General features: G+C 41.1%; 1 protein-coding gene across 2 annotated transcripts in view; it reads right to left on the minus strand.

Moving 5' to 3' along the window:
- Nucleotides 1–22,665, minus strand: part of Pgap1 (post-GPI attachment to proteins inositol deacylase 1) — a 65,179-nt gene that overhangs the window by 15,471 nt on the left and 27,043 nt on the right. For both annotated transcript variants that reach the window (XM_038315496.1, XM_038315497.1), the window contains 11 exons: nucleotides 21,585–21,631; nucleotides 20,734–20,785; nucleotides 17,001–17,078; nucleotides 15,239–15,314; nucleotides 12,232–12,305; nucleotides 12,082–12,133; nucleotides 11,373–11,439; nucleotides 10,863–10,971; nucleotides 9,974–10,012; nucleotides 4,461–4,554; nucleotides 1,023–1,113 (listed from right to left, as the gene is read on the minus strand). In XM_038315496.1, the coding sequence (XP_038171424.1) occupies nucleotides 1,023–1,113; nucleotides 4,461–4,554; nucleotides 9,974–10,012; nucleotides 10,863–10,971; nucleotides 11,373–11,439; nucleotides 12,082–12,133; nucleotides 12,232–12,305; nucleotides 15,239–15,314; nucleotides 17,001–17,078; nucleotides 20,734–20,785; nucleotides 21,585–21,631 (779 nt within the window). The remainder of the gene's footprint in view (nucleotides 1–1,022; nucleotides 1,114–4,460; nucleotides 4,555–9,973; nucleotides 10,013–10,862; nucleotides 10,972–11,372; nucleotides 11,440–12,081; nucleotides 12,134–12,231; nucleotides 12,306–15,238; nucleotides 15,315–17,000; nucleotides 17,079–20,733; nucleotides 20,786–21,584; nucleotides 21,632–22,665) is intronic.

The following is a 22,665-nucleotide window of genomic DNA, read 5'->3' on the forward strand; positions in this document are numbered from 1 at the left end:
AAAACAAATCTTAATTATCTTTCATTTTTCAGGTAAGTGCTTATGTAGCTCAGGCCGGCTTTGAAGGGCAGCTCTCCCTGCCTCTACCTTCTGCGTACTGAGATTACAGGTGTGCGCAAGCACGCGTGGCTTTTACTTCATTCCCTTTCGTGTGTGTGCATGTGTGTATGCGTGTGTACGCGTGTGCATGTGTGTATGTGTGCATGTGTGTGCAATGTGCATGTGCGTATGCGTGTGTATGTGTGTGTGTGTGTGTGAGTGTGTGCTGTGTGCATGGTAGCCAGAGGAGGATACTGAACACCTTCCTCTACAGCTCTAAGCCTTATTCCCTTAGGTTAAGGTCTGTCACCAAACCGGTGGTTTGCCATTTCAGCCAGCAAGCTCTCGGGAGCCAGCTGTCCTTGGCCACTCAACAATGGGGTTTTACAAGCAAACACAGCCACAACTGCTTTTTCACAGTTTCTGCAGTAAGTACTTTTACCCACCAAGTAAACTTCCGAGGCCTCGGCTCGTAATCCTTTTGAACAAGTCAATGAGTCTACTGACCATTAAGTATCCGAGTCAAGGGGCCTGGGAGCTATGTTACTCCTATCAACCACAGCAGGAACTAATACAGCCTTTCTATCAATCTATCAACCACAGCATGAACTAATACAATACAGCCTTTCTGGTTTAAAGTCTGGAAGTCAACAGCTATTTAGAATGACAGAATAAAAGAAAAAAAATTACCAAATGTGAGAAAAATCAGTAACAGATATTAACCTAGTTAAAGTTTAAGCTTTAGATTTTTAGACACATATAATATATAATTACTTATATATAAAAGTTTGCAATTACTTTTGAAATGATTACATTACTGAAGATACATGTTAATAGATATATTGGGCTTTTCCCTAAAAGTTCCAGTTGAATAAAAAAAAAATCAATTGCCAAATACATATGAAAATCCATACTACATTATGAAATAAAAACATTTTTTTACGAACAAAATTAAAATCACTATCACAGGTAATAAAACTTACCCCAACAAAAACTTTATCATAATCACAAAAGGGTCCACTTTGTATGGTTTTGCTTCTTTATCCAATATGGTTGCGTATTCTAAGCAATAACCTGGGGATTAAAGAAAATCATTTGTGGGCAATGAGGAAATCACAGTAATTAAACAAATGTAGTTTATCTCCGAATGCCAGTGTAACATATAACAAAGAACAGCACTGCATACCAGAAACTGCAGGGACTCTCACTCCACCACAGAGAGTCCTCTTGGGAAGGGTCACCGTAACCCACACATTTAGTTCATCAAGCAAGGCCAGGGCTTCACAGTGTGTTTCTACAAACATCACCGGGTGACTTTAAGAACAGCTTTACTAAGATATAATTCCTATGCCACAGAATCCATCCATTTAAAGTCCACAGGTTCAAGGACTTTTGGTATATTTGGTCATCATCCACTATACAGTCAGTCTCAGAACATTTTTCATCACCCCAAAGACACTGTCTGCTTTGAAATTATCCACCATTTGGGAGTCACTAATCTCTCTGCTGTCATTAGAGAGATTCCTCTTCTGGGCATGTGATATAAATGGAATCATAGGGTATGTGATCTTTGTGATTAGCTTTCATTCAATACTTGTTAAGATTCAACTATATATATATATATATATATATATATATATATATATATATATATGGATTTTGGGGGGTGTTAGGGATCAAACACAGTGAGAGCGGTTGGGCAAGCACCCCTACCACTGAGCGACACCCTCGGCCCTTCTTTCTTTTTATTGGTGAATCCATCTTTTCAGCAACTGCTTTGCTATTATGAACTGAACTACTGTGGACACTTGTGAGCATGTTTTTATGTGGATGAAGGCTTTCAAATTCTCCTTGGCGTGTTCCTGAGAACAGAGGTGCAGGGTTACATGGCAACTCTGTCCGTCAGCTCAGGAACGGTCAAGATCGTTTCCCACAGTTTTGCATGACGGTTCCAATCTCTCCATTCCCTTGATAGCATTTACTGGGCTCATTTCAGCCGGTCCAGTCTGCGGGTGACTTGTGATTTGCACACTAGGTGCACGACGGCCTCTCTTCATTTGTTTGAGAGACCTACTTGTACGTTTAAATCCTCTAGAAGAGCTAGTTTCCGACGTCCAAGCGTCTCCACAGACAGCCCAGCGAATTCTCTGCGATTCAGAACCAATTATCTATCAGTCTGCGGCAACGAAGCAGCACGGTCTCTTTCCCAAGACCAACCAGCATCCTAAGGGCCCGGCTGATGTCACGCTTCCAGACTAGCTCCAGCCATTACAAGGCTAGGTCTGGAACTCGGAAGACAGCGGTCGCATGTGCTCCCTATGAAGAGCCTGGTTTGCACGCGTGTGCGCACACGTGTAAGTGGGTGCAAACGGGAGTGAGGCCCAAAATGCAGGGGAGACCAAGAGTGAAAAGCACTGAGGGACAGGGGAGACTGTACTGGGTCACGTGACACGAAGGGGATCCTAAAGGATGGAAGGGGGGGACTAGGGGGAAATCAATTATAATATACTTCCTTTGATAAAACTATTATGGTATTTAATACTTTGTGTAGTATTTTCTTTTAAGGCTGGTTCTGGGGCTGGAGAGATGGCTCAGTCATTAGGCGCATAAGCTGCTCTTCCAGAGGATCCGGGTTCAATTCCCAGCACCCACATGGCAGCTCACAACTATCTCGATAACTCCAGTTCCAGGGGAGCGGACACCCTCACACAGACATACATGCAGGCAAAACACCAGTTTTTTTTTTTTTTTTGTTAGGAAAATGGCTGGTTCTGGGGCAGACCGCATCTATTTCCTCTCTGCGGAATACGGGTTAGCAGATATTAAATATGAACAATAAATTCCCAAAGGCCACTGAAGGCCACTGAAAGTTTCGTGAAGGGCATTACAAGAAGGGAGTAGTCAGAAGGTCTGGCACACAGACATGGCGGGGAGGATTCCTGGCTTCTATAGCTTGGCCTCACTCTTCTCCCTCTCCCCTCTCCTGCGAGACTCTCCAGGGCTTAGCCTCTTGGGAACCCTATTCTGCATCTCTTCAGAGCCGCTCTGCCCTTCGCTTTGCTGGCTCTGGAGGCTGACATCTGTGGACAAACGCCTCTGGGCGAGATTAGTGAACGGGAGAGCAGGAAGAAGTGAGGCTAAGCTCTCCCCCACCTTCCCCTGCGAGGCCAGGCAGCAGTGACTGCTTCTTCTGTCTTCTTCAGCCATGTGCAAGAGTTTTAAAGTGTTTGGTAATGAAGCATTGGCTTAAAATTTAGGACAAAAAAAGGCTAGGGAATGAGGGAAGAGAGGAAAGGAAGGGGAGGGAGGAGAGGAAGGGGAGGGAGGAGAAGAGAGGAAGGGGAGGGGAGGGAAGAGAGGAAGGGGAGGGGAGGGAAGAGAGGAAGGGGAGGGGAGGGAAGAGAGGAAGGGGAGGGGAGGGAAGAGAGGAAGGGGAGGGGGGAGAGAAAAGGAAGGGGAGGGAGGAAAGGGAGGGAAGGGGGAGAGGAAGGGGAGGGAGGAGAAGGAAGGGGAGAAATGGGAGGCAAGGACGGGGAGGAAGGCTGGGAATAAACCAGGAGGCGAGTGCAGGCACACTACTGCAAGCTCATGCAACACAAGTGTCTCGGCTGCTGCAGCAGCAAAGGGGGAGGGTATGGACGAGGAGAGAACCCCAAGTCCACAGCTCTAATTGCTAATCCACGCTTTAGAAAACGAGAGGACAGAGGAACACGCTCAACTCCATCCCGGGGATATGATCCCCAAAATCTCAATTGGGAAAACCACAAAAGAACAAGACGTTTCCAATCAATTACCAGGAGGTGTGGCGGGATTGGGGGGAAGTGTGGCTACTACATTCAGCGATCAAACTGAAGGACAAAGCAGTCTGTGGATCTCACCTTAGAGTGTGAAAGCCGTTAACATCACTGGGCAGGTCGCTACCAACCCTTCTCTCTGTCTTGCCGCCTCCATTCCTTCTGGTTCTTTCCTACTTCCTTTCCCTCGTCTTCCCTCTTGCTGTCTCACTTTCTTCCCCCTCTTCCTTGTTTTTTTTGTGGGCCATCTTTATGTATATGGGAATTTTTTGTTCCTTTTATAAGATAAAAGTACTGAAAACGCTGTAAAGACCTGAAGACTGGTCACAAAGACATGCGCTATCCTGGAGTTTCCAGGGACGGTGGTAGTGGCTAATCCTAAGAACTTTCTTATTATGCCTTCCAATTCAGCATAACATAAATATATATATATATATATATATATATATATGTCCTTGGGAATAAAGCCGAGTGGCAGTTCTTAGAACACACAAGACTTAGTTTTGATCTCCAGTACCGGAAAAAGCAAAAACAAACAAAATCCACAGGGAAAATGCCACGGAACTAACAGTGGCTCTACTTTAAAATTGAAAACAAAACTAACTTGGACGGCGTCGGTACTTTTACCTGTTGAGAAGAGAGAATATAACTGTCCTCCATAAGCAAGCAGGATGCTAGACACCACGTAGGCGGGAAAAGCTCCACCGTGAAATCTAACTACCTAGAAAACAGGCAGACCAACGTCAGCTACAGAACATGGAGCTGATGAAACTTTCACACAGAATAAAAAGGTTATTCTTTACTTTGCACTTTCCTTGGCTGGGCCACACCCTTATTTCTAGTAAGGAGCATCAAAACTCTAAGTAAACAAATATTAATAATGAATAGCATCATAGAAACAGCTGAGTTTCTCAGCAGAGGCATAGATGAATTCCCACGCCACATGGTACTTTTCATGGCATCCTTACTGAGCACCCAGGGTTCAGTGAAGATGCCTGACACTTTGTATGCATTATTCCAGGCTATCAAAAACAACCCTTAAGTGGTTTTCATCCCTATTTTAAGTGCAGAAGAATTCAGGTATGGGGAGCCCCATACCTTGTACCACTACAAATGTTTTAATGGTTAACTTACTTCATCTGCTGCTTATCAATAAAATGGGGACAATACCAGGGCTTACAGGTGGTTATAAAGTACAGCCCCTGGTTAGAGCAGTTAGAATGCCAACTCTCTCAAGATAAGCCATCAGAAATCCACAGTGGCCATTATGAACCTTCTCTAAATGCGGAAATCTCACGACACTTGAATTTAATGCAGCCTAAGCTCACAACCGTATGTTCCAGGGCTTCAAGAGGACATATATACCCTGCTTACGGGTAGACAGTATTTAAAGTGATGTTAAGTAAATGGCTCCATTGGCATATGGTAATTAAGCAAAATGAGAGGCTCGGTTGTGATATTTTTATATAGGCACACTAAGTACTTCTCATAATGCTAAAATTAATTTAGCTTCAAGAATTGGAAGTGTATGTCAACAGTAAAAGCTTGAAGTTCTTAAAACCCAGATTTCAAGTAACACTGGATTTCCTTCCTGTAGTGACTGCAGCTGAAGGAATTTGTCCGCTGCTGTCTGTCCTCTCTTGGGGGAACATGCTAAAGATGCAATCTTTTCTTTCTCAGAAAAAAATAATTTTTTGAAAAAAAAAATCAAAATTCTCTCATGGTTATTCTTAATTCACCTTCACCATTTCTTTTTCTTTCATTTTAGTAGGTGTGTGTGTGTGTGTGTGTGTGTGTGTATACACAAAACTAGGAAGGGGCATTGGTAGGCATGATGCCATAAAGGAAGAGGAACAGCAGAACCCAGGTAAAGAGGAAAGTAGGGAGAATTCCGGGGTGGGAAGGTTTAAGGGGGTAAGGGGAATCTGGTGGGAGAGGGGGAGGGAACTAACCAAAATGAAGCAGGCCAGAAACAATCATATAGACACTTCCTATCTTGTGAATGCCACTAAAACATACACACAAAAGAGACCACAAGGAGACACACTGCCTGGCTAGATGATGCTCCTCCTAGAAGCAGTGTGTCACAGTGCCCAGTGCTGGGTGAGGGACACCTCCACAGGAGGTCCCAGAGGACCCCCAATAAAAGGATCTTATCAGTTCTCTTGCTAGCCACCAGAACTAGAGATAAACTCTACTGCTAAAGATATCACACATCTTGCTTGTGAGGCACAGAGGCAGCAGGCTGGAACGGGGCAGGAAACGTCTCTCTGCTGGCTGACTTTTCGGTACCAGAAGATGGGATGCCAGCATCCAGGAAGGGCACCAGTGGTCTTATCGAGCTGGAAAGTCTATTAACTACAAACCGACCCTGCTGGCAAGACATGCTCATCTCAGACATAGTGGCATGGTCGTTAGGGAGGGGTCAGCCGGCGGCCCTCTGACTGGATTTGAGGCCCACTCTATGGAAGGGAATTAATGCCTGGTACTATAAAAGCAGTAGACAAACCATGCCTGGGAAGGTCAGAGGCCCAAAGGAGAGCTCAGTACTGTTATTTAATGAAGTTGGCATAGTATCAAACTGCCTTCTAAATCCCTATGTTGACACCAAGGACAGAAGCCACTCCCGGCTTCCATCAGAAAGTCCAGTGAACGGCAGTGATGGCAGAGTTGGTAACTGTCCAAGATAGGGAAATAAGCAATAACTGAGGGCCCAGCCTTAAACAGATCACCTGTGTTGCGCCTTATAAGGCCCAGGGAACACTGCAGAAGGGGGAGGGAGTAGGGATGTAGGCGCGGAAAGGCAGGAAGAAGTGGGAAGGTCACACCGTCGTCCAGACGTGACACAAGGACTGCAAGCGTGAGCTCACGGCAGCGGTGAGAACTGGGCTTGGCCTCGGCCCGTGCAAGACTGGTCCTGCCGGTCGGGGAGAGGGATCCTGGGGCCCCGTGTCTTACTGCTGAGCTACTGGCTAACTCAACTGGTAACTACTGGTAACCCCAACAGGTTCTAATGGGCAGCTCCAAACCCAAGACGTACAGATGGCCCTAGTTCAACGACGTGGGTCACACAAACTAAAACAGAAGGGTGAGGAAGAGGTTTGTAGGGAAGACGTGGGTGGTTAGTAAGTAACTGTGGGAAGGGAGTAATCAGAAAACGGTCCAAGAACAGATTTAATTCATGAAAAAAGTAGGAAAAGAATGAGCTCACTGCTGCTCCACCCACAGTCACAAGGGGGCAGAGCAAGCTCGTGAACGGATAAGTGGGTAATGGAAGAGGCTCACTACATACATAGATTACATACATAGATTACATACAGAATACAGAATTCTATCCGACTGTAAACAGGGGAAATTATGAAATCTGCAGGAAAACGTATGGATCTAGAGATATCAAAAGGTGACGCAAACTCAAAAAGATTCAAAATAAGAGCGCATGTCTTCTCCCGTGTAGACCCTCTAGCTTGTGATCATGCACATACATCATGCACATAGATGGGTGGGAACTGGAAAAGATGAAAAAGGAAACCAAGACGGAGAAACAGGTGATGAGGAGGGAGAGGGAGTAAGGGCACGCGTGCCATGAAAATGTGCAGAAGACACGGAGGTCACTGTGCTCACAGGCGTGAGGGCACGCGTGCCATGAAAATGTGCAGAAGACACGGAGGTCACTGTGCTCACAGGTGTGAGGGCACGCGTGCCATGAAAATGTGCAGAAGACACGGAGGTCACTGTGCTCACAGATGAGCACCAGGAAACCAGGGGTGTTAGACACGGAGCGTGGTCTTGTTGAAGGTAGAGGATGTACAACTTCTTTCTGTCCAGAAGGCTGGGAAAGAGGTGGTTAACAGCCTGGTGACCTCTGCACTGTCTGTGCAGTCAGGCCACACTGCCTCCCAGAGACCCGGATGTTTATAATAAGTCAAACTAGAGACCTATCCCCCACCCCCACTCTTATGTTTATCTCAGTCAATCTAGAGCTCTCTCCTCCCCAGACCCTGATGTTTATCTCAGTCAATCTAGAGCTCTCTCCTCCCCAGACACAGATGTTTATCTCAGTCAATCTAGAGCTCGCTCCTCCCCAGACACAGATGTTTATCTCAGTCAATCTAGAGCTCTCTCCTCCCCAGACACAGATGTTTATCTCAGTCAATCTAGAGCTCTCTCCTCCCCAGACACAGATGTTTATCTCAGTAAATCTAGAGCTCTCTCCTCCCACAGATCCAGACGTTTGTCAATCTAGAGCTCTCTCCTCCCCAGACCTGGATGTTTTTCAGTCAACCTAGAGTTCTGCCCTCCCCAGATCCTTATCAGGAGCATTGTTTACCTTGAGCCTGTTTCCTCAATTAATCCAGAGAACCTGTCTTTATGGAAGACGCTACTTGTGCCTTTACAAGAATTTTGTCTTAAGCTTTTGTTGGACACACGGGACTGAGTTAATTATCACAGGAAACTTTTCTCCGAATTCTGCTGTGCTTAGATAATTGTAAAATAAACTACCCGATGTCAGACTCTAGTAATTTAAACCCTAACTGTCCACTGAGTTATGGTGACCCAGACTTCCTTTTCCTCATTCTGCTGGCCACGATGTTTGCAGAGACTCCAAACCCATCAATGGAAGGAGACAGGGGGAGAGTTAACTCTGCTGATGTGGGATGTCCTTCTGCATATGTGTTGCTTTTCTTGGATAATAAATAAAGCTGTTTTGGTCTATGGCAGGACAGAATAAAGCCAGGCGGGAAATCCGAACAGAGATATAAAGAGAGAGTAGGTGGAGCTAAGGAGACACCATATAGCTGCCGAAGAAGAAAGACACGCCAGAACCTTTACCGGTAGGCCACAGCCTCATGGCGATATACAGATTAATAGAAATGGGTTAATTTAAGATGTAAGAGTTAGTTAATAAGAAGCCTGAGCTGATAGGTCAAGCAGAGTCATAATTAATATAGTTTCTGTGTGATTATTCGGATCTGAGCAGTCAGGAAGCAAGCAAGCGGTCTCCACCTACACTCTGCTGGCTCTGGTGTTTGCAGAGATCCCTCTCTTCAACAATGGAAAGGAGATAGGAGACTTAAGGTGGGGAGGGCAGAGGGGGTTGAATGGGGGAGAAGAATTTACCAAAACAGTTCGAAATGTCGCAGTGACATCTAATAATACTGTGTGTGCTAATTTAAGCAATAAATCTAAAAATAGACATATACCAAATAGTTAGCTATGTTACACAGGAACTCATTCTCCTGGATCCACAAGCCAAGCAACCAAGGATGAAGGAAGAACGTGCGATTTCCCATTTTGTAACTATGGACTTAATTAACACAAGTTCTTTATCTGACATTTAAGAAAGCACAGACCTTTGCTCTTGTGACGCTAATACAATCTGACTTTTCAGAAAGGTTAATGTATCCAAACATGAATATTACTCTGTCCTCTTGTTTGGTATGATCGTCTTTGATCATCGCATACTATGGTAACTTGAGTTTTCTCATCACTAATCTGAAATATGGGCCACGGGGCTATGGACAAGAGCCGATATCCACCTTCACTCTAAAGCAAGTGACAAGTTTTTTTTTGCATACTTTGAAAACATGAGAGCAGGACTCATTTTATATTACAGAAAATAATTTTTAATTGGTTCCTTAACTCTCTGAATTTTTAAGTATTTATGATGCTATTTTATAACTCAAACTAAAATTCGCTTGTTTCTTCATGATTTATAAAAAATTATACATAAACTGAATTTTATTATGTTACAAACTTTACAATAATTAAAATCTAAATCTCAAAAGGTTGTTGTAAGGTTCAAATGAGATAATGCCTACAAAAATGTTTCCATGATTGAATTACAATCATGACCAAGTACAAAATCATCAATATTAACTAATTATCTTATGACTCAAGAAAGTAGTGTGTCTGAGACACAAAATACGAAGTTCAAAAAAAATCAGCAGAAATAAAATTTTGCATTAATTTCTATTAATTTCTCTGTCTTAATATTGTACAATTCCGTAAGTTCTAATAATAAAGTCTAAAATCTGTGGCCTTACTTAAAAAAACTACTAGTTTCCAGAAAAAAAAACCTGAAATCCCTTTCAAATCACAAAGCAATAAATAATCAACCAACTTGCAGTAATGTCTCTTACCTGTCCAAGTATTTGTGGAAAGGAAGTCTTAATTGTCACCTAGTATAAAATAATTGTTTAAAAAAAAGAGATTAATTTTCCTAAATGCATTTCATGTTTTATTAATTTGAATGCATCTGCATATCTTTTAAGTATGGTGATTTCTGAACAATTGAACAAGAGATCTTCAAAAGAATGTCCCAAACCATATTAACTGTCTAAAGAACAGTTTATCATCCTGTACATTTTGCAATATACTTGCTCTCAACAGTAAAAACTTGAATTTCTTAAAAACCCAGATTTCAGTTTCCCTACAAAACACCATCCGTGAAGTCCATGAGATGCAAATGAGTTCTCTACAGAGGTGCACCTGAAACAGATCCCGCCAGTCTGCTAGCTCCTGTCCCGCCCTAAAGAAGTTACTCCCGTTACAGAATTACTGATGTATGCCAACAAGGAATAAGATATTTCACATAAGCCACCACTGAAAAGCATACAGATCTTTAGGAAAATACAAGGGCCTTAAACTAAACCAGTACTGGTATAAACCAGTATGCACCATGACAGTTACTATGGTAAAGTATGACAGCTAATTAAATGAAGCTCTTCAATTTATGAAAGATTCTTGATTCTTGGCTTTAAAATTTAGAATAACTTTTTCATTAATTTAAAGTTTGGAATAATATTCTAATTATTTAGACTAATAAGCTTCCTCTTCTTTTATATGATGCTCACATGCTCATATACAGTCTACTTACAGAAATACTAAAATATGGTAAAGAAACAAAGTGGAAAATATTTAGCAGTTTCATTTCTCATATTTATGGGCTTCTACACCAGCTAATAGAAAAAAAAGACCTTTGTCTGACTATAACTAAACCATACTTAATGACGCAAACGTATGTCTTACCTCATATTGACAGCTTGGTGACGTGTACATTTTTAACAACGCCACATGGCTGTCGTTTTCTGGCTGAGCAACGTGAAGTTTTAGAGAAATTTCTGTGGAAGATGGAACCCTGAAGAGATTATGGAAATATCAGTCCTCAAATATAAAACTCTGGAAAACAGCCATGGTCCAGCCAATGCTCAGCACAATGTAATGAACTAATGTAGAGGAATGGGAACGACAGAGGCATTATCACATGTGGACACCTCCAAGAACAATACAGTTATTTGGCTGTCCCCTCTAGCATGTGTGGAGTGGTGGGGATAAAGGTAAGACACTCATGTTCAAGCAAGACGTAAGTACTCGGTTCTTCAAATAGATTACTGCACATATATGTTAAAGGGCATGACATGAAAGAATGCATACACTGTCCTAAAAAGAATTTTCATAATGCATATGACTTAAATAAACAAGGCACAGGTTCCACTTTAAGACACGGAAGTTTAAAGTAAAATTCTTTCATGTACTTACTGTGCGATGGTTAGAGAATCTTCATAAGACCAGGGAATATGAAGCTTATAGATACTGGTTATTTCTTCTGTTAAGAAACAAAGGGGAGAAGCATTACTCTTGAGTGTTACCTTAATGTGTATGTATCTTAACTTGCAAACTATAAGACTGCTATATATAAACTCCCATTTTACAAAAAGGTGGGTCATAGCACATGAAGGAGGATTACTGAATATCAGACTCATAAAAAATACTAAAGCAAATGAGTAGTACTAAAAATCTAAAACAAAATTCAAGAGCTAAATCTGAACCTGCTGCTGTAAAAAAAAGATCTACAGTACTTTAACTTTTTTTAAAAAAAAATATGATTACTATTATGTTTGTGTATGAGGCTTGCATGTGAATGCATGTGGTTGTCTGGAGGTCAGAGCTACTTCTTGGGGGTCATTCATTTCTTCCACCTTTACATGGGTTCTAGGAACTGAGAGCAGGTCTTTAACTGCTGAGCTTTCTCACCCATCCCCAAATACACAGAACTTTTAAACACGTGAATGTGGCTTACTATGAAGAAAGAGTCTAGGATAAATCCCTTGAAAATAGAAACATGTCCCCAGGATCATATATTTGATTTTACTCTATATAAAATAAATGAAAGAAAAAAGATGAAATAAGCAGTCTAGAGACTTCGAAGCAACTCGCTGGCTCCTCACATGTAGCGCTACATACTTACTTTTGCCTCTGGGGCACTTGCTCACCACGTTGACTTTAAAAGCTTGGTATATCTGATAAAGTTTGACAAAGACAAAAACCAAAAGTTGATTTGTTTAAATGAAATAGCAAATGAAGATGAAATCCTTCCTGCTCTACTCAAGAGAATTACCTGTCCAAAGTTCAGAAGCTCTATATTGTAGTAAAGGCCACTCAGGTTTAATATCACCTTCCTTGAAGACAATCCTGTTGAATGGAAAGTACTGCATTATTTAGAAGCTGGAGAATTTTCAAAAATTGATTGCTTAAAAAGCATTGAAAATTAACAACAGAATTTTGAAATTAGGAGAAAATTTATTAGAATGTGGTGCAGTGTGGTTGTGTATGAGCAGGGGTGATGAGCTTTTGAAGCCACCTGGGCTACAATGGAGACTGTCTAAAACAGAAGTTAACAGGCCTTCACTGCTGATATAAAGGAAGCAAAAAAAATAAATTCTCATGCAGAAAATGATGAATAAAACAGTACTTATAATGACTTTCTGATGCTGAAGGTATTTTTTTTTAAAGTACTTATTTCCAATTTTAGGAAGAAATGTTTTCTGAAGCACGCTATTTAACTGAAACAAGAAATTCAGAGTCTTTACCTTTGTATTTTCATGAGCATTTTGTACCCCAAACAGGGACCAGGTGGGGGAAGTGGATAAAAACCTTAAAGGAAGTTTCCTATCCCTTTCATGAAAGGGATACACACACATGTGTATGCATGTGTGTGTGTGTGCATGTATGAAGGATGTAGCATACTAAAAGGTACAATATCCAAGCTAAAAGAGCCCCTAAACGCCAAAGCTGGAACAACAAAAGCAAGAGCACATCTAACACTGTTATAACCCATGAATAAAATATCCATGTTAAGTAAGCACTCCACCACTGAAGCTAGGCCCCCACCCAGAATATATATTCACCTATCCATACTGTCTTAAAAAATAAATGAATAAATAAGACAGATGAAGCTACTCTATCTCAGGCAGGATTTCAACAAATGGAGAATGCAATAGTAATTACTTGCTAAAGAATAAGAGACCCATTGTATGCTAAAATTAGTGAGCTGAACATTTTTTTCAAATTTTTTCCTCCAAGATATTTATTAATGGCAAAGGTAAGACAGTAACTGCATAATATAAAAGTTAGTAGATATCACCTTAATTAACCAAAGGTAAAAATTAACACCACAGTAATTAGATTTATTAACATTGTGCATCCTGACACATGCGGAAGGCACATTAATTCTGTGTTGTTCTTGGCAAAAATACTTAAGCTCAACCTGAAAATGTCACAGTAGCAAACAAATCCAAATGAAGGGATGTTATACAAGTCACTGAGTACTCTTGAAATGCTTCAAATTGATAAACTTGAGTTACAGGAAACACAAACCCAATGCAGGACCCTAGAGGAGGACCAGAAGCAAGAACTGGCAATAAATAAAACCTGCTTAGGTTATTAAATATCATAACAATACTAATTTAGGTTCAAAACTATATTGTGGGGCTGAGAACAGCTGGGTTTGATTCCCAGAAACCACATCACAACTAATTCCACCTCCAGGGGATGTGACACCTTTAGCCTCAGCAGGCACCTACATTCATGTACTCATGCCTAGATACAGATACACACAGAGATAATTTAAAAAAAAATTTTAAAAAGGTTGTGTTAGACAAACATGGCGGAGAAGGCTCTATCCTAGCCCTCAGGAGATTGAGGCAGGAGACTTACAAGTTTTAAGGGTAGCCTGCCTGAGCCACATATCAAGCCATTGTTAACAACAAAACAAAACAAAGGATTGTATTTTAAGTAAGAGGTCAACATCAGGAAGATTAGTAAAAGTTATAAAAGAAATCTGTACTCTTTCATAACAACTATGGGTCTAAAATTCTTTCAAAATAAAGCTTATAGAAACATTTAATTGGGGGCTGGAGAGATGGCTCAGTGGCTAAGAATACTGCCTGCTCTTCCAGAAGACTCAAGCCCAATCAGTTCCCAGCAACCACACAGTGGCTCACAACCACCTGTAAGTCCAGCTCCAATTCCCTCTTCTGGCCTCCATAGGTCCTACACACACACGGCACACATACATACATACATACATGCAGCCAAAACACCCATACACATAAAAACTAATAACATATAGTCGTGAATCCTCAACAAGACAGACAACAATCTAGATATACTGTGTGCGCATGACAGAACCAAGTGTGATTTCCTGCTGATAAGCAGAAAAGTCAGGATGACCGTGCTGAAACCACAAGGCACAGAATCAGGAAGAGAAATAAACGAGACTCGTCTGCGCAGTAAAAATCAAAGCTAGTTCCGTGAAAAAAATTACAAAATGCGCCAGGTTTGGTAAAAATTTCACATGATACTCTACACATACAGAAGCGCTTGGTTACTGCAAGTTTATATAAACCATGGGAAAATGCAGGGGCGATTTGGAATGAGAATGGCCCCCATGGGCACGTGTGTTTGAATACTTTGTCCCCAGTGAGAGGACCAATTTAGAAAGGATAGGAGGTGTGGCCTTGTTTGAAGAAGTATGTCAGGTAGGTGGGCTTTGAGGTTTCAAAAGCCAAAAGCCAGCTGTGATTTCCAGTCTCTTCTTTGCCTCCCTCCTTCTTTGGAATCAAGATGTAAGCTCTCGGCTGTTCCGGGCTCCAGGCCTCTGCTTTGCCGTTACGTCTTCTACTTGGAGACTTTGCTTTCTAAGCTGCCTTGGTCATAGTATCTTATCACAGCAATAGAAAAGCAACGTAAAGCCGGGCGGTGGTGGCACACGCCTTTAATCCCAGCACTCGGGAGGCAGGGGCAGGCGGATCTCTGTGAGTTCGAGACCAGCCTGGTCTACAAGAGCTAGTTCCAGGACAGGCTCTAAAATAGCTACAGAGAAATCCTGTCTCGAAAAACAAACAAACAAACAAACAAAAAAGCAACAAAGAAACAGACGATCTGAGTTCACTTCTCGGGAGCTGACTGCTGGCCCAGCATTTAGCGAGGATCAGACCACTGAACCTGACTACATACTTTCCTAAGAACTATAGTTGAAACATACTAATATTTAATATTAGTGGCTGGCAAAATAAATTGGCACTGCTAAAACGATGCTTACGCTTCAAAAATGAAATACTTACCGAAAGAAAAAAGATGAGTTACAGGAAGCTTTATGGATCTTGTTTCTTTTTTAAAGAATTCACAGTCTATGAAAAACTGAGATATAACATTAATTTATTAGAAAATACAGAATTCAACTTAGCAAAAAAACTTGACCTTTGTGTGAGAAGGAAAAAAAAAAACACCTTAGCTTTGGAGAAAGCACCACGGGTTATACTGTAGCCCTGGCAAGAACCCCTCAAGCCGATGCTGAGAAGACTAGCTAAGCAGTTTCTCAATCGAATATATTAAATTATCTGAAGGTCATTTTATAACAAAGTCATTGCAAAGTTTTATTCTAACATCGGGGGTTTATTAAAGAGTAGATCAAAGCACTGAGATGCAAAATAATTTAAGATTAATTAAGAGTTTAGATAATATGTCTCTGAGTACTTTCCTAGTCAAAAGGGGAGTGTCACTTTGCTACTTATGATTTTTTTATTAAATACTGCCAACTTTAAGTATATACAGTTTAATCAGGTTGTAAAAGGCATCTGTAGTCACTCATTTATAGCTACTGCTGTTTATGAGAGTATTACAGATGAGCCAGCTGTTACAGAAAATGGAAAAAATGAGTTCTCACTTATGAATACATGTGCTTTTTTTCCACAAATGGAAATCTCGAATGTGGCATGCCACTACAATTTTTATTTTGACAACATTCTCTTTTTTAGCAACATTTCTAGACATGTGTAGGGAGACTGTTTTAGCATTCTGCAGAAGGAATTTTTTCTTTGTGCTCCTGAAAGGCACAAAGATGTAAAGAATCACAATGCCACAGAATTATTTTAGTCAGTAGGAGGTGATGAAAAAAATGAATACAACTCTCACGATAGTTAGAAGACAGTTTTCTGTCTCAAGAGAATGGACGCCACCAGAGTCCACCCTAGGCTTTCGTGACAACTCCACCTTAGGTATCTCAGCTATAATAATTCCTCTGCCCACAGACGAATGGTCGGTTGCTTCTGAATTTGGAAAAGAGGTGGGGGAGGACTTCCACTAGACTTGTCCACATGTGTGGAGCTGAGAAACAAAACCACCATGCTAAGGACTTTGCTTTCATTCCTTCTCACAAGCCAAACAAGAAATCCTCCCACTACAGAAAACAGCCACTCCAAGACTAAAGACCACTTAGTGAACAGGATCATTCGTATTTTACGAAGTACGTTTGGGTGGATCGTAAGATGGTGAAGTGGCTTGCAAAAGCAATTCCAGCCATTGTACCTGAAGGTATTCAAATACTAGAATCTTTTTTTTATTACTTTAAAACTTGGCTGTGCTCTTAGCTTTGCGTAGTGAAACAGATCCTGAACCAAGAAAGGCAGAACCCAAAGGTATCTCTCTAAAATATCTGAAGTTGGTTTCTGGGCTTGCTGCTGGTTTGTGATCACAGGGAAATGCAGCTAAATTCCACACTGCAGTTCCCAAATCATAAAGCTGCTAAGGATCTGCATTTATTCTGCATAGTTCACAGGGAGGGGATATTCTAATGACAACACCAGGGGGCTCACCACCCTGGCCATCACTTTAGATAATCCTGTACCTGTTCAGAAATCATCAAGAAATAGTTTTGCATGAGCATCCTCCGTGCATGCCCACAGAAACCTTAACATGTCTGTTACCTTACTCCCGTGGACAGACGGCCCCCGTGCGTGCCCACAGAAACCTTAACAGGTCTGCTACCTTACTCCCGTGGACAGACGGCCCCCGTGCGTGCCCACAGAACCCTAACAGGTCTGTTACCTTGCTTCCGTGGACAGGCGGGACGTAGATAACAATATGAGACAGAAACGGGTAGTCTTGGAGCCTTAGCATCAGAGACTGAAAGACAGTAGTGAAGATACAGAGCCTTTTACTTCTGAGGCAGAGAAGAATGCATGTCAAAGAAAAATTATAAAAACTTATTTCTTGATGAGTTATTTTTAAAAATCATCTCTTAAAGCACTCACTTAATATGCACGAGGCCCTGAATTTAGCTTTCAGCTTATCCCCACATTCCCCCCACAAAATACACACAAATCAGGTTTATATCTACATTTACACTCCCGACAATAATCCTACAAAAGACAAATTCACAGGAACTACTATTAAATATAAACCACCCAAAATATTCCTTGAATATCTCTTCACATAGAACAAAGGATGTTTAACGTTAAAGCTAATCATTTTGCATAATCATTTCCAAGTGTGGTGTATTAATTGTAATTTGGCTATCTGTTGCAGAGAACGTTATGGTATTGTTTCTACATTTATGGTAGTAAATGACACAGAACATTCTAAACATGAGGGAAAACTTAGCAACGTAATCTCCACGGACTCTGACTGAGCTGAAATAGCAAAGAGTCACAGGCTAAATACATAAACACCATTCAATAAAATTCATTCAGTACATGGCAAAGACACACAGCTAATGATGTGTCTCACCAAATAACAACCAACTGGTTCTACCACAGAAAAATGAAGACCAGATTTTATAGTCCGCATTTGGGGAATGGACAAGTTGGAGACTAGCCTCTTTAACAATTGCCAAGGTTCCAACCCTTGATTTCCGGATATGGATGTAGCATTGCAATGAATAAAAAATGTGCACATTAAGAAGTTTCTACAGATGTTGGCTTTCCTCACTCTCAGAAACACCGATGTGGGCAGCCAGACATAAGCGCAGAGGCTGAAAACCTGAGAGCATCTCTCCAAAGGCCTGACGAGACGCCCAACTAAGCAACAAACTCCTAAGTCCTCATGGAAACCAAAGAGTGTTCAAGGTACCACGTAAATTACAGCTACAGACGCTGAGGAGAGAGCATGAACGATAAATCGATCAGGAAGAACTGAGTTGTTCCGTGTGGCAATCGGCTCTAAGGGCTCCTCAACACGGATTCTCAAGACCACTGAGAATCTGTGGCGATTTACTGGAGGACTCCGCCCATTTATTAAAGTACAGTCAGCAGAGGCGCCTCAGGCTGATGATTCTCATGGCATTACTTCTGCTCCGGTGACATTAATATGCATAAAACCTACGAAATATTTTCACTTAATCATTTCATCACGTTTCTCCATTTGTACACCCGTGATGGAGAGAAAGGTGTGAATACATCACGTTGTCCTAATCAAGGAGAAAAGTCACACTTACAAGGCTGGTCACGTGGGGGAAACTAAGCAAACAGTGGCAGCCTGAGAACATTAAGAGCATTTGTATTTGGGCAAAAACTTAGAAGAAGGTTTAAGATCTTTGTTAAGTCTCAGCAAACACTGTTTTCTCCTTTTTTTAAAAAAATATTTTATTATTTATTATGTATACAATATTTTGTCTACATGTATTCCTGCAGGCCAGAAGAGGGCACCAGACCTCATTACAGATGGTTGTGAGCCACCATGTGGTTGCTGGGAATTGAACTCAGGACCTTTGAAAGAGCAGGCAATGCTCTTAACCGCTGAGCCATCTCTCCAGCCCCCACTGTTTTCTCCTTTAAGCAGTATCCTTGCCTTCAGGATGGCCTACGCTTGTTTGCTATTTATCAGTCACTTTTGCAATCAGGGTTCCGTGTACTAAGCTGGCCTTGAACTTACTGTGTAACACACATACCATTGGCCATCATACTTTGCTTTGTTCCTTCATTTTTATAGCTTAAAAGAAAACTGGGCTACCTTAAAAGTCACAAACACATTATATCAAATTTGTTCGCATAATGGGAAAGTTTGTTTGTGTTTAGTGTTATCATAAACTTAGAAGACCTAAGCCTGAAGAATATGGTAATGTGCTCTTCCAGCGATCACGGTTAAGAGCAGGTAGCTGGAACATCTTGTCTTCTGGCTATCCAGACATGAAATCCCTAACTTAAGAACTTAAGGGGCCTACCCTTTGGTAAACACACTTTTCGGTCTCTGTAGAATTATAGAAACAGTATTTCCTTATGAAATTTAAACTGTATGAGAAGACTTCTCAAGACACAGAGACAAGTCCTCACTCGGCAGCCTCTACCACGCTCGGCTCCCTGCTCGGCTCCACTGCTTGAGACTGGGTTACAGGTGCACACCACACCCAGCTCAGCGGTGCTTTTAAAATGCAGGGGCAGACTGTGTTTCATAAGGCCTTCAGGTATCCGTTTCTTTTGGAAATTATAAAACGGATAGGATTTCCAAGTTGGAAACGTAAGAGAATGAGAGATGATTCTACAATTAGATCTATCTTAATGCTTCTGTCTGTTTTTGCCTAGAAGGTTAGGAAAAGACTCAAGGATAGATTTTTTTAAAGATGTTATTGAGTAAAATTGCTTCTTTATACATTCATTTTACAAATACAATTGTTAACTGTTTCCAAATAAACAGAGTGAACAAAGCAACCCCCCTCCCAAAAAAACAAAAGTTTTTTTAAGAGATTATTCTTCCTACATTATTCATCTTGTAAAGTTTCTAATAATACAATTAACACAGGGTAAATTGTTTATACAAATTAATATTCCAGCCACTTGGGCGACTGAGACAGGAGGACCATGTGTTCAATGCCTATGTGGGATATGTGTGTGTGTGTGTGTGTGTGTGTGTGTGTGTGGTCAGCAAGTACACTCAGTGAGACCCCTCCCCCATCTCAAAAATAAAAAGCAAAAGGCTGAGGATGTGGCTCAGGGATGGAGAGGACACGACTGGAGGACAGTCCCTAGTCCTGCTCCCTCAATGAGTATCTGTGAGAAAAAAAAAATTCAATTGGAATCAATGAGAGAAGGCTGGGAGCAGCTAGATGTCTCTGTTTCAAGTCCGAGTTCATTAGAAGAGTGTATTTTATTTTAAGGTGTGGATTTATGTGAAAACTGAATCCACCAAACCCAGACAAGACTGTAAATTATAATAAACAGTTTGGAAATTAGAGCTGACATTATTCATCAAATTACAGGTTTATTTTGTGTTTCCTGCAATTTATTTTGAGAATATAAAAAATTAGTATTTGTTAAAGAGGAAGAAGAAGAAAAATAAAAAGACTTGCTAACTGAAGTCACTTAAGGAAATCACTAACAACGATGAAGTAAATCCAGGCTGTGATTTGTCACCCTGGAGAACTAGATACAAGAGTTACCCAGCCACCTGACCACAATGTGGTGCACTCTAGAAAATTATTCCGTGTCTCTTTGAAATCTCACCGCCCATTGCAAGGTCCTTACACCCACATGAATTCTTAATAGAACGCACTGACCGGTTTATAGTTTAAGAAAAAACTGTTTAAGCATATTCTCAATAAAAAAAAAAAAGGAATTTAAAATTGTCTGACTCCTTCAGTAAATGACATTACAACCGGTTCAGCAAGTTCTCAATTTACAGTTTTTAATCAAGAAAGATAAACAAAACATAGCTAATTGTTTGCCACGCCTCATCAGATACAGTTCCAAAGAAAGGACTCCTATGACTTCTTTAAAGAGCCAATTCTAAAAGGTCTACCAACTAATTTTTTTTAACCAAAATATAAAATTCTAAGGCTATCATTTACCTTGATTGTTGGCAGCAGTTCAGCTTTCCATGATAAATCAACCCCTTGCCGGCTTTGAAATAAATATGAAGGTATAGTTAGAGGGCAAATATTCAGGTATTATAATTTGTAAAGAAACTTCAGAGCAAAGACAAAAAGATCTGCAGCCCTGGAAGTGAGAGACTGTGTGGTTGCAATGAGTGTAGAGTCTGTATACAAGTTCATAAAGCTCCCTTAGCAAAAAAACAAAACAAACCAGGGAGATGAGTCAGTGGGAAAAAGCACTTGCAGGGCGAGCTTGACAGCCTGAACTTTATACATATGCCATGGCGTGTGTACTCATGCACACGCGCACACACATTTGCACACACAGAGCACATGAACACACATATATACACATGCACGCAGTACACACATGCACGAGCACACACTGCATACACACAAGTGCATACGCACACGCCCAGAGCACAAACACACACATCATATATGCACACACATGAGATATATAACACATGAACACATACTATCATCAAAATTTAAAATATAAAAATTACAATTTGATACAGCAGCAAAAACGATCATATAATGAGCATATCAAGTGCCATTTGCTGTGGTTCATGTCTATAATCTCAGCACTGGGGAAGCTGTTGCAGGAGAATAACAGTCAGCCAGAATAAGTTCCAGGATAGCCTGGGCTACAGAATGGGACCTTATCTCAAAAATCAAAGAGAAAAAATAGTGTGTGTGTGTGTGTGTGTACACGTGCATATATGCACGCATGTATACACACACACATATACCTTTTCTGAAACTGTAATTTCTGAGCACTGTTTGTGTTGAGAAAAAAATGAACAAGTGGTCCAAAAACTTACCACATGGATGTGCTGTTTATACAGCCAAAAATCCAACTATTTGTGTCCTGTTGGTTAATAATAGAAAACAATGCTATAAAACAAGCATCTCAAATACACACCGATATATATATATAACATATAGGAACATCAATGGTTAGGATCATGGAAAACAAAGTAGTGGTTTATGACTAAGAAGCATCCAATGTGCTTTTAAAAGACACACAGGTCGAGGGTAGGCCAAGAGTTGGCAACTAACTTGGATCGAGCAGATGAGCAAGCTGGCCTCGGGCATCTATGCAGCCCATGACCTAAGTGTTCCTAACCGCTGCCCCCAATGTCCAGTCTCACAGTATCCATGCTGTAGTTACACACGGTAATCTACACCCTAACAAAAGCAAGCATGAACCAGAGACAGACATTCGGAAGCAGGAGGACAGGCCAGAGCTGCAGGTCGGTTCACGATCCCAGCACTTAGAAGTCAGGAATAAATAAAGTCAGAATGGCAGAACTGGTAATTGCCCCAAATTGTGTTCTTCTTACAAAATAATTCTTTATCATATTTTCTCCCTACTTTTATATAGGCTTACAAGTTCTACAAAAAACAAATAAAATAAAGGTTTAAATTACATATTATCTTATGGTAATTAATAATCAACCTAGTTACTTTTCTACTGATGTGACAACACCATGACCAAAGCAACTTATGGAAGAAAGCGTTTCACGTGGGGGTCACGGTTCCCGAGTGCTAGCGCCCGTGACCACCATGGAGGGGACCATGGCAGGCAGGCAAGATGCTGGAACAGTAGCCAAGAGCTCACAGCTCCATCTACACGCCCAGGTAGAAAGCACCAACTGGGAATGGCATGAGTTTTTAAAAACTCAAAGTCCACCCCATGACATATCTTCTCCAACAGGGCCACGCCTCCTCATCCTTCCCAAACAGTTCTACCAACTGGGGACAAAGTATTCAAATATATGCATCTACAGGGGCTATTCTCAGTTAAGCCAACACACCCGTAGACACTAAAATACAGAAAACAACCCCCTAACCACTCAGATGTGTGAGCTGCAATCTGACAAGCATTTTCCTTGACATAAT

Source organism: Arvicola amphibius, chromosome 18, assembly GCF_903992535.2.
Source record: "Arvicola amphibius chromosome 18, mArvAmp1.2, whole genome shotgun sequence".
In the NCBI taxonomy this organism is placed as follows: Eukaryota; Metazoa; Chordata; class Mammalia; order Rodentia; family Cricetidae; genus Arvicola; species Arvicola amphibius.